This window comes from Phycodurus eques, chromosome 1, assembly GCF_024500275.1.
Source record: "Phycodurus eques isolate BA_2022a chromosome 1, UOR_Pequ_1.1, whole genome shotgun sequence".
Classification (NCBI taxonomy): Eukaryota; Metazoa; Chordata; class Actinopteri; order Syngnathiformes; family Syngnathidae; genus Phycodurus; species Phycodurus eques.
Window position 1 is genome coordinate 23,478,918 of NC_084525.1, and position 12,998 is coordinate 23,491,915.

General features: G+C 42.1%; 1 protein-coding gene across 7 annotated transcripts in view; it reads left to right on the forward strand.

The window, feature by feature from the left end:
- The window catches only part of LOC133406182 (ATP-binding cassette sub-family C member 4-like), a 77,510-nt gene extending 66,043 nt beyond the window's left edge, over nt 1-11,467 (forward strand). For 3 of the 7 annotated variants that reach the window (XM_061683592.1, XM_061683602.1, XM_061683628.1), the window contains 8 exons: nt 4,264-4,364; nt 4,445-4,636; nt 4,714-4,869; nt 7,649-7,738; nt 7,851-8,023; nt 8,918-9,023; nt 10,152-10,286; nt 10,368-10,450. In XM_061683592.1, the coding sequence (XP_061539576.1) occupies nt 4,264-4,364; nt 4,445-4,636; nt 4,714-4,869; nt 7,649-7,738; nt 7,851-8,023; nt 8,918-9,023; nt 10,152-10,286; nt 10,368-10,385 (971 nt within the window). In that variant the 3' untranslated portion in view covers nt 10,386-10,450. The other 4 variants (XR_009769037.1, XR_009769039.1, XR_009769040.1 and 1 more) reach the window with 4 other exon arrangements.
- Nucleotides 11,468-12,998: the final 1,531 nt, after the last annotated feature.

The following is a 12,998-nucleotide window of genomic DNA, read 5'->3' on the forward strand; positions in this document are numbered from 1 at the left end:
TTAACAGAAAGTAGCTGTAATACCATTTTAAATGAGGCAACACCAGCAAATTTTTATTTTATGAAGAAGTGTCGAATAGGGAAATTTCTATTTCTGTTATTTCTAAGTCATTATTTCAGTGTAAAGAAATTATACTTGTTGATTTTAGCTCTTTTGAATATCTCTGTTTTTTAGTTAAAGGTGACCCAAAGGTTATTTTTTTAATAATTTATAGACCTCCAAGATACAATAGAAAATTTATGGATCATTTTTCAGAACTGCTGTCAGTTATTTGTACTGACTACAACTATTTTGTCATAACAGGGGACTTTAACATTCATGTTGACAATAACAGAAAAAAAATCTAAACAACTCTCTGCTATACGAAACACATTTGACTTCTCTCAAATAAATTAAGAGTCCAACCAACACTCAAGGTCACATCTTCGACCTGGTCATCTCTAAGGATGTTGAAATTCTATCAAGTGACATTAAGGATATGGCTATTTCTGACCATTTTTGTGTATTCTTTGAATTACAGATTCTTCCAAACGTTCAGACAACCTCTATGTCTATTAATAAAAGGTACATAAATGAGAGTACCGCCACTAAGTTTATGGCGACCATAGTTGTGCCACAAACTGTGAATGCTGAGACAGTTGATGAACTTTTGCATAATTTCACCTGTAACATCTCAAATGTCATGAATGCTGTCGCTCCTATTAAAACTAAGACAATCTTGAGGTGACCTAGAACACCGTGGAGGAGCACTATGATGGTAAAGACCTCTAAATCAAAGTGTAGGAAAGCAGAACGTAAATGGAGAAAAACTGTACTCCAAATTGACTATGACCTCTACAGACAGTCTTTGTAATTTTAACCAAGAGTTAGTCAGGGCTAGACAGCAACACCTTTCTGAAATTATCAGTTAGAACTTAAACAATACTCTCACTCTGTTTGCTGTGGTTGACAAGCTTACAAACCCCGCACCCCCGACCCGCAAATCAAATAGCTCCAGAATTCCTAACAGCTGATAAATGCAATGAATTTCCTTATTTTAGTGAAAAAATACAATCCATCAGGTTAAATATCAGCACAAATCAGCAAAATTATAAAATGATGCTACAACTGAAGCCACCCAGGAAAAAAGTCTATTACCATGTCAGAATTTGATACAGTTGACGAAAAACTGTAGAGAAAACGCTTCAGCAGCTGAAACCATCAATGAGCTGTCTTGACTAAATAACATCTGACTTTTTAAGTCTATTGCGAAGATATTGCGAAGTCTGTGCTAGTTGATTTGCAGCAAATAATCAATTGCTCACTTAAGTCAGGTGAGTTTCCTAAAGCTCTTAAAGTAGCTGCCATTAAGCCTCTTCTAAGAAATAGAACACGGGACTCTTCCATGTTAGCAAGCTATAGACCAATCTCAAATCTCCCTTTCATAGCCAAGATTGTTGAGAAAGTTACTTATCAACTCAGCAATTGCTTGAACTAAAATGGACTTTTTGACAAATTTCAATCAGGTTTCCAAACTCATCACAGTACTGAATCTGGTCTTATCATAATGCTAAATGATATAAGGTTGAATACTGACTCGGGAAAGTTGTCAATTCTGGTCTTGTTGGATTACAGTGCGGCTTTTGATACGGTGGAACATAATATACTGCTGAACAGGTTGGATACGTGGGTAGGATTAAATGGAACTGTCCTTAAATGGTTCAGGTCCTATCGTGAGGAAAGGTGTTATTTTTGTAACTATTGGAAGTGTTCAATCTCAACGAATGGCAATGACCAATGGGGTCCCTCAAGGGTCAGTTCTTGGACCCCTCCTGTTCAGCCTGTATATGCTACGCTTGGGTCAAATTCTTCAGAACTTTAATTTTGACTATCATACCTATGCAGATGACACACAATTATATCGAGCAGTGTCTCCAGATGACGACAGTTCAATTGAGGTGTTGTGTCACTGTCTAAAACAGATGACTGGATGAGCCAAGTTTTTCAATTACACCACAACAAAACTGAGAGAATTGTTTTTGGCAATAATGAAAAGAGGATTGCTGTTAGTAAATACCTGGAGTCACTTTCTTTAAAAAACAAATCCGAAACCTTGGTCTTCTGATAGATTCGTACCTGACTTTCAACAGTCATATTGAAGGAACCTGAATTTTCTAATCACCTATTACTCTCGAGGTTCCATGCGTGTTCGTCCAATTGAATCCCTGTCCACTCCTCTCTTTTTATGTAATGCCCTTCCAGGATCACGTCGGGGTCACCATTTGAAGGAACCTGAACTTTATAATCTCCTATTACTCTCGAGGTTCCATGCGTGTTTGTTTTCATGAAAGAATTACAATTATGACTATGTGCTAAAAGTCAACCAATTTATTCCTGACAGAGGAGTCTATACATTTTACAGAGCTCTGGGTCAGCAGCTACGCTTATCCTCGCCTCAGCAGAGACAACACAGACTGAACAAAGCTATCTGTTCTTGCCCCCGACTTATACAATGTTTAAAAGAGGAACTATGGAATCGCTGTCGTCTGATTGGTCCGTGGTCCCATCTGACGTCATCATTGCTCTGCAGAATGATGGCCATTTGCCGCTGGCTCCAGGCGCAGTCTTCTCATGTCTACAACAACCACCCGCAGCCATTGTCTTCTCCGACATCTGTTCTTTGTGGCCTCCACATGCACCCTCCTGGGAGATTTCCTGCAACACACACTTATCTGATTTCCATTTTATACTTTCTGCAATAAACACCCTCAGACCAATTCACAATAAAACCCTTTAATATCAAATAAATTACTAAAACTGCCTTCTACCATCTGTAGAACATATCCAGAGTGAAGGCTTGCAGACCAGGAGAAGCAGACCAGGAAAAGCACATCCATGCTTTTATCTCAAGTAGACGATTGTAATAGTCTTCTGACTGGACTCCCCAAAAACAGCATTCAGAATCCTGCAGCTCGGGTTCTGACCAGAACAAAGAGGTCGGAGCATATTACTCCCATTCTAAAGACTTCACAATGGCTTCCAGTCAGCTTAAGAATAGATTTTAAAATTCCGCTACTGGTCTATAAATCACTAAATGGTTTAGGTCCTGAATACATGAAAGAAATGCTCATGGAATATAAACCTAGTAGGGCTCTGAGATTGATAGACTAAGGTCAAATAGTGGAGCACAGAGTCCAAAGCAAATGGAATAAGTTGCCAACAGAAGTGACGTCAGCCCCAGGTGTGAATGTTTTTAAGTCCAGGTTAAAAATCCTTCTTTTTTCTCATGCTTTTTAGAGTATTTCCACTTTTAAATTATATTTCTTGCACTGTATGCTGTTTTTATTGTACTTTTATTTTATTTTATTTCTTCTCTTTGTTTTAAATGTTTATAAGATGGGTTTATTTCTTTGTTTTCAAATGCTTTTAACCATGTCAAGCACATTGAGTTACCTTGTGCATGAAATGCGCTATATAAATAAATTTGCTTTGCTTTGCTTCAGCCATGGGTTCTTGCATGGTGAGCGTGCTTCCAGGCCATGGTGGTGGAGTACATTCCTCACTGTTTTCCTTATGACAACAGTACCAGCTCTTTTTGAAGCTCTCCACAGGTGGACCTTGACACTTCGACAACTCTTCTGATTATTCTTTGCACTCCTCTGTCAGAAATCTTGAGAGGAGCACCTGATTGAGGCAAATTTATGGTGTATGATTGTCCACTTATGTATTATGGCCACAACCAGGCTCGCTGGAACGTTCCGAAGCTTAGATATGCGCCTGTAACCAATCCCATCGTTATGTTTTGCAGCAATTAGTTTACGATGGTTTTGAGACGGCTCTCTGCTCTTACACACCATGAGATATGTTTTGACTCACACCTTGGCAAAGAGACCTTTTTGTAAACCATCAATTAGGACTGAACTAGCTGATATTCATTTGCACGGGAAACGAGCTGGATTGCTGTTTGATTATTGATAGATTTTAGGTGTTGTCTTGGCTTTCCATGCCTTTTTGCACCTCCCTTTCTTCATGTGTCCAATACTTTTTAACTGTGTCATTTCACATTTGTACACACAATTTAATTTCTCAGTTTATTTGTTCTACTTTCTTTGTATGTATGGATTACTTGGGTTGTTCCCAACATCTGGTGAAATTTTCAGGTCAGTAGCGCACTTTTGGAACTATATTTAGTGAGAAAAAGCGTTACGTGTTAAATACTTATTTCAACCGCTGCGTGTGTGTTTGTGCATGTGTGTGTGTATTTATTTATTTATTTTCCATCAGGTTTGGATGCTGGCGAGGTGGGCCTGGTGTTGACGTACGCTGTGACGCTGATTGGAAACTTCCAGTGGACCGTGAGGCAAAGTGCCGAGTTAGAGAACATGGTATATACTGTTCAACACGCAAATTCATTGTTTTTCACAAGGTCAGTGTAAGAGTTTAACATCAAATGTTGTGTCCTCAGATGACATCTGTAGAGAGAGTGGTGGAGTACACGGAGTTAAAGTGTGAAGCACCCTGGGAAACCAAAACGCGCCCTCCTCTTGATTGGCCCAGTCAAGGCCAGGTTACCTTTGACCGGGTGCATTTGTCGTATAGTGCCGACGGGCCACTTATCCTCAAGGACATCAATGCCATCTTCTGCCCCAGTGAGAAGGTGAGACATTTCCCATAGTGTCAACCAATGTGACCCCAAGAGAAAACGTTTCACAGTCAGAGTGTTCCATTGGTCAGGTGGGCATCGTGGGTCGGACGGGAGCCGGGAAAAGCTCCCTGGTGATGGCTCTTTTTCGCCTGGCAGAGCCACAAGGGAACATCTACATCGATGGCGTGTTGACCTCTGAGTTGGGCCTGCACGACCTGCGGCAAAAGATGTCGATCATACCTCAGGTAGACATTAGCTGACAGGCTCCCCTTATAAGGCGTGAGACGTTAAGGTTTTTTACAATTTATGAGTTCACGGGTGTCTAAATAAAAGCTGTCTAACATTTTTCATTGAAATAGACCTTTTCATCACGACGTCACACGTAGTTCTGGGTATTGTTGTCACGATGCCAAGATGCTGACTTTAATACAATACCTACATAAACTACATCGATACCGGCACTAAAACGATAACATCGGCAGTGAAATAATAGCTGACAAAACAACATCATATTATATATACATCCATTTTCTTTACCGCTTATCCTCACCAGGGTCGCGGGCTGCTGGAGCTTATCCCAGCTATCTTCGGGCGGGAGGCGGGGTACAGCCTGAACTGGTCGCCAGCCAATCGCAGGCTGGCGACCAGTTCAGCTACGGGCACACACCTACGGGCAATTTAGTCTCCAGTTCATGCATGTTTTTAGGATGTGGGAGGAAACCGGAGTGCCCGGAGAAAACCCACGCAGGCACGGGGAGAACATGCAAACTCCACACAGGCGATTTGAACCCCAGTCCTCAGAACTGTGAGGCAGATGTGCTAACCAGTTCTTTACCGTGCCGCACTATATATATATATATATATATATATATATATATATATAAATAATTTAATTTCATTACATTTTTAAAAATTTTAAACACAAACATTTGAACACAAAACATTGACCATTTTATATTCAGCGGTGCCTAGACATACGAGGGACCCAACTTACGAGTTTTTTTTAAATACAAGCAGCCTTTTGGCAATTCGCGGGGATTCGCGCCCTGCTGCGAAAAGCGAAAATCCTGCGAGTAATTGACCCTCCCCTAAAAGGGATTTGTAATTCCCCACAGATACCAGAAGTGGCAGCAAAGCACTTAAAACGGAGATGATGATAAAAAGGGGTTGTATGCTGTCTCCACGAGTTCAGTGGTAAGGTACAGAGGATTGTTTTCAAGTTAAAGAACAGACTGTGGTTGGTAACAACAAAGACAAAGTATCAGCAAACCAATTGACTTAATATGCATTCATTATTGTTTCAGCTAAAAGTTAAATATAGCATTGTTAAAATAGTTATTTGTGACTGTTTTATCACGTCAAGTTTTTAGTTTTAACTTTACTTCCTGTTTTAAGCATGTAGCCTTTTACTTTGAAGAGTACACACCGGAACTCAGCATTTTGGCACAAAAAATAACTTCACACGACACCGCAAGAAAAAGCTTTATAAAACGTTTGTTCCTTTACCTTTCCACCGATTAGACACAAGGTTAGTGTTTATGATACTGTGACACAACCTTTTGTGAATTTTGTTCTAATTCATTGTGATGTAAGGTTTCTAGTTAGGTTGCTCAATGTTAAGGTTGGAATGTGACTCTTTCTACTTTCTTTCCAATATTATAAAATAATGCATATTTTATTTTTGTGTCTGTCACCAGCTCTTACATTGGTTTGAAGACTAAAATAAATGTTAAAAACCATCACTGCAAGAGTGCAACCCACCGTTTAAATTGTTAGCTGCCTCAATGTTGGCATAGACATATTTTATTGTTTTACTCACCCAATTGTCTTGACTGAAGTTCCGCGCGGTGTGTAGGCTGAGGCTCGGAGAGGGAGGAAGCGCGTCAGACTTGTACACATCCTAAAAGCCTCCTTTGCACAATATAATCTTAATCCAAGTGTTGCACTGAAGTCATTGGTCATTATTTTAGGATAGTTAAGACAGTTTTGTTCGCACTGCCGTTGGCCACAAGTATGTCTTCGGGTGGGTTCTTCTTCGGGGTAGGCGGACTGTAGGCATCGAAACTGGGAACCGCATTTTTTCAATTGGAACGCTTCCGGGAGAACCGGAATGTTAGTCCCGTTTCCAATCAGTTCTCGATTCTCGATGCCCAACCCTACTCACAATACATTTAGGTCGCACCGGCATCTTCCCCCACCAACGGATCCAACTCACCACCAGGTGGTGATCGGTAGACTGCTCTGACCCGCTCTTCACCCAAGTGTCCAAGACAAGCGGCCACAAGTCCAATGACACGACCACAAAGTCGATCATCGAACTGTGGCCTAGGATGTCCTGGTGCCAAGTGCAAATGTGGACACTCTTATGTCGGAGCATGGTCTTCGTTATGGACAATCCATGACGAGCACGGAAGTCCAATAACAGAACACCACTCAGGTTCTGGTCGGGGGATGTTCCTCCAAATCACGCCCCTCCAGGTCTCACTGTCATTGCCCATGTGAGTATTGAAGTCCCCCAGCAGAACGATGGAGTCCCCAGCAGCCACACACTCCAGTACCCCCTCCAAGGACTCCAGAAAGGGTGGGTACTCTGAACTGCTGTTTGTTGCATAGGCACAAATAACAGTCAGGTCCCATCACTCCACCCGAAGGTGGAGGGAGGCTACCCTCCCGTCCACCGGGGTAAACCCCAACGTACAGACACCGAGTCGGGGGCCAATAAGTATGCCCACACCTGCTCAGGGGCTCTTACCGTGGGCAAGAGTGACCTTACCAGGGGTGTAAAGCTTAGGAGCTAAAACGTAGCTCCAGAGATCATCGGGACACACAAATCCCCCCACCACGATAAGGTGATGGCTCATGGAGGGGAGAAACGATCAAGTCTAAATACATTGATAATAAATTGAGGGATCATTAGGGGTGGGAAATGTATTAATAACACTTTATTATTAATACATAAAAAATAACAATTAAAAAAAAGGTGGGTGTTCGTCATTTTGTTTTGTTCTTTCTACCGTGAACCAGGATCCAGTGCTGTTTACTGATACTGTGAGGAAGAACCTGGACCCCTTTAACCAGCATACTGATGCTGACCTGTGGAAGGCTCTGGAGCAGGCAAATATCCATCCTCTGTAGATGCTGTCTCTTTTGCATTCTCTCTTGCTCTCACACACATCCACACACAGACAGACAACTTGTCTTAACCATTTTCCGACATCACCAACAGGTCCAGCTAAAGTGCATGGTGGAGGAGCTTCATGCAAAGTTGGAGACGGTTCTAGCTGAGTGTGGCTCCAACTTTAGTGTTGGTCAGAGGCAGCTGCTGTGCCTGGCCAGAGCCATCCTGAGGAAGAACCGCATCCTCGTCATTGACGAGGCCACAGCCAATGTGGACCCCAGGTGCCAGAGAGAAACAGGTTGTGGTTACGCAACCCGCATATGGAACAAAGGTTTTAGATGACAGAAACCTTTAAATATAAAAAAATAATAATAATAAATTCAATATAATATATTTGTTTGGTATCCCTGCGATTGGCTGGTGACCAGTTCAGGATGTACCCTGCCTCTCGCCCAGAGTTCGCTGGGATGACCTCCAGCAGGCCCGTGACCCTAGTGAGGATAAGTGGTACAGAAAATGCATGGATGGAAGGATGTTTGGGGGGCATTGGATGAGCGATGGTAAATTTGATTAGGAATGGCGATGATGTTAAATATTTTGCTTAAGTTGAGTTCTTGGCAATGACTAGATTTTAAACTTGGATAAAATAAAGGAAAATATCACTGATTTCAGGAATGGTTCTGTTCATTAATGTTGAGTAGTGGAGAGAGTAGACAGTGTTAAATTGGCCTTAGAAAGAAAGCCACATTATCGGCCGTGAGTGCACGCATGTCACACAGACAAAGGCAGAAGAGGAGGGTGAATTATTTTTATTTTTTTTTTTAAGTCCAACTTGACAGCCTACATCTAGACCTTGGACTGGGATGGCCACTTTAGAGGGCCTTGTCGTGGTGTGGAAAACCCTGCAACAATTCCAATTCCAATCAACCAGTGGTTGAGATGCCAATACATTATTAAAGTGACCGTTATAGGTGAAGCTGATAAGATTCTCAGAAATACATGTTTACAAGAAAAGTTTGTTTCTCAGAGTCACTCATTTCTAAGAGCATAGCCAATATACATATGCGCAGTATGGCTTGTAGGCAGATTTAGTTCCATATGTACTATGGGTAACCACACCAGAATGTGTGACTGGCTACTGATGGGTAATTGTGGTTGTTTGACCATTGTTGCAGGACAGACGAGCTGATCCAACTAACCATCCGACGGGAGTTCAGAGATTGCACCGTGTTCACCATTGCTCACCGACTCAACACCGTCATAGACAGCGATCGCATACTGGTGAGGTTTTTATCTTAACCAGTGTTTCCAAACCTTAACTGAGCCAAGGAACATACTGTACTGTATTTTACATTAGAAAGATTTCATAGCACACCAGTAAACAAACATGTCACGAAATGTAAATATACTGATATAATGATGATCTCGTCTCAAATAAGTCACAAATTGGTTTACTCAGTGTGAAATTATTATGTGGTGTGAATGTCAACAGGGGTATACACAGGTTAATTGGACCTTCTCACATCTAGACCATCCATCCATTTTCTACTCCTTATCCCGGGTCAGTTCGTAGGGGCAGCAGCTTAAGCAGGGAAGCCCAGACTTCCTCCCCAGCCCCTTCGTCCAGCTATTCCGGGGGGATCCCGAGCTGGTCCCAGGTGAGCCGGGAGATATAGTCCCTCCAGCGTATCCTGGTTCGTCCCCGGGGTCTCCTCCTAGTGGCACGTACCTGGAACCGCTCACCGGGGAGGCGTCCACGACGTATACTAACTAGATGCCCGAGCCACCTCATCTGGCTCCTCTCGGTGTGGAGGAGCAGCGGCTTGACTCTGAGCCTCTCCCGGCTGGCCGAGCTTCTCACCCTATCTCCAAGGGAGAGCCCGGCCGGAAACCCTGCGGAGGAAACTCATTTCGGCTCTTGTTCTTTTGGTCACGACCCACAGCTCGTGATCATAGATGAGGGTAGCAACGTAGATTGACTGGTAAATCAAGAGCTTTGCCTTCCAGCTCAGCTCTTTCTTCACTACGACAGACCGACACAGAGTCCGCATTACTGCAGACGCTGCACTGATCCGCCAGTGGAAGACCATTTACAGATAATTGCTCTGCTTGTGACTACACGTACGTCGCTGGCATAGATAGACAAGAAAAAAAAAACATAATTTGTAGTATATACATTTTTATATATATATATATATTTTTTTTTATATAAAGTTTCGGGCCATTTAATTGGTTTATTATTGAATTGGATAATTACACGTGGCACACTTGATGATCGCTGGAAATCACTGATTTACACCTTACTGACTCAACAATTGAGACTCAGCTCTTGCTACTTAGTCGTAGTTAATCAATCAATCAATCTAAGCAACAAGTCATGCATCTTGCACCTGTGCCTTCTGTTTGCAGGTGCTGGATGAGGGTAGAATACAAGAGTTGGATCATCCTTTTAACCTTCTTCAGAACAAAGATGGCGCTCTTTACAGGTTGGTTCAGCAGTTGGGCCCGACTGAGGCTGAATCTTTGTTCGAAGCGGCTAAACAGGTGAGCTACACTGTGCTCCACACAGTCATCTTAAGCACCGGTCAGACCATTTATCCTAAAAGCTGTGTGGATCACATGCAGGCAGCGAAGGCGACCTGACTGGTCGAAGCTGATGGAGCAGCAATCACTTGAGTAGCAGATGTGGGCAGTGCCTGCAGAAACACTGAGTGAGGTTTGTCAGGGTTTAAGAATATTGAAGAGGTGATCATCAGAATCCAGAGGGGTGAAAATGTTTGAAAGTGTTCCCTTTTGGGTCAATCACTGTTAGATGTTGAAAGGACAATTACAACAATAAGAAATAATCATTAGCTATTAAACAGTGTGGAACAAATCTTTAGAATTTGATCAATGTTGATAGTACGATGAGAGAGGGGGATGAGAAGAGGGTAAAAGTTTGTAAGGAGAGACTGCTCACTGGTTTAGCTTGCAACATTACTTATGCTACTGTACAATCTCAAACATATTAAGACGTTTTAAAACTGTTTATGACCTGGATTACTGAGAATCTATACTGAAATGTCGCTTTGAACCTTGGGAAGGACACCCAGCATCAGGTGCGAGAGTAAGAAATGATGGCAAGGAAAATTGCAGATACAGTAGGAACCAGATTGGCTTCAATCTAAGATGCTGACAGAACACTAACATCTAAAAGCCTAGGTCTTCACTCCACTGTCGAGTCCTAAACTTCTCCAGAAAACACAGAACAAGCTTAACCATTCATGTTCTTAACGAGGAGGTCAACCAGATCTCCAGACAACTCCAAGTCACAGTCATCTAAGAAGTTTCTCAGAGCCCATATGGTGCAAGACAGCAAACACGAGGAGCGACAAACACGTAAACGTAAACACCTACTGGCTAGACCTACTCACCCTATAACGACAACCACACTACCAGAACAAAAAGACTCCACTGCAGTCAATCAAACAACAATGGGTAATGAACTTTTCTGTGGCTCGGATTAATGGCACAGATGTGTTTTTTACTCAAAGACAACACAACTAAACATTATACTTGTGAGAAAATGCCTTCCACAAACCGTCTGTCTTTATGTCTCAAAAGTATTCTCTGTCAATTGACTGTCTGTTGTCGTACTAGAGCGGCTCCAGCTACCGGAGACAAATTCCTCGTGTGTTTTTGACATACTTGGCAAATAAAGATGATTCTGATTCTGATGATGGAGGTTTGGCTCCCAGTCCTTCCAAAGTCAAACTTTCTGCCACCCGTAAGTACCCTAGCGCGTATTGTTTTCAATCATTCTGAAACTGTCTATTGATAAAACTCCCTTTATGCTATCTTGAGTATGTTTCTTTTCTTCATAAGTCTTTCAGTTTTTGGGTACCGATGGGTATCTCTTTTTCGACGTGGCGAAAGTTGTTTTGATGAATTTCTTCCAAACCGCCATCTCAAAGCTGACCAATTGCTTCATTCTCTGGGTTGCCAGTTCTTAGCACTAAATAGATGACTGACTGTTGCATGCAGTCAGGGGTGCTGAAAGTGATGTGATGACAATGCAAAGGGCCCATGACTGACAGGGGTAGAAAATTATTTGTTTAGTGGGGCCCGTAGTGATATTTTGTCACCGGACCACAAATCCCTGGTGGCATTCCTCCCTGGCGTAGCAGCAATACATAGTTTGAGGTTGCCATGTAATGAAAAAAAGCTAATGGCATCATGCGTAAGTTTGGGGTGGCCCTTAATGGCTGCAGGGCTTTAAGTTGTAGTAGTTGCTTGACAGACAAGCATTGACACCTATTGTCAATTTGGAGTCTTCAGTAAGAACCTTGTTTTTTAGCTTAGGGTACAACATTCGAACCCAGAACTTCTCAATTTTAAGGCAGATTAATTAACCACATGCACGCCCATGCCACCCAGTCAATCACCTCTCCAGGAAATTTGCAGACACTGCACCACCAAACATCCATCCAGCCATCCATTCTCAACACCGCTTATCCTGGTTAGGGTCGCGGGGCACTGGAGCCTATCCCAGCCGACTTCGGGCGAAAGGCGGACTACACCCTGAACTGGTCGCCAGTCAGTCGCAGGGCACATATAGACACGGACAACCATGCGCACTCACATTCACACCGTCACTGAGTGGGAACTGAACCCACGCTGCCCGCGCCAAAGTCAGAAGAGTGTACTACTACACCATCAGTGACCACCACCAAACATCAAAAGAAACTTTTGCGTCCACTGTATGCATGACAAATAATATAATTTTTCTTTTCCAAAAATATAAACATACCAAATCCTCCTATTTGTAGTAATGCTGTGAATATCTCAGAGGACTTTACTGGGTCAGTTGCATACTGTTTTTTTTGTTGTTGTCTTTTAAAATTCATTGTGGTGATTTATATTCATCAATCAAATATTGCTTGTTTTCACCATTTTGATTTTATACTGTAATTTTAACTTAAGCTGTGTTTTGTTTTCTTTTCATTAACCCTGATTTTATGTTAGAATTTATTTGGATTTTCATCTTTTCATTTACATTTTTTAATCCTTATTTCTTTGCCTCTGTAAAGCACTATGGATTTACCTCGAGTATGAATGGTGCTACATGAATAAACTTCCCTTGTTCAAACATAAAAACTCTCTCCAAATACTTCACTACACATTTGTTCAAATTTGTCAATTACAGAATTCAAACCTGAGCCCCAGAGTGTGATCAAATTGGAGGCAATTGACATTTTTCTTTCATCTATAGATGTA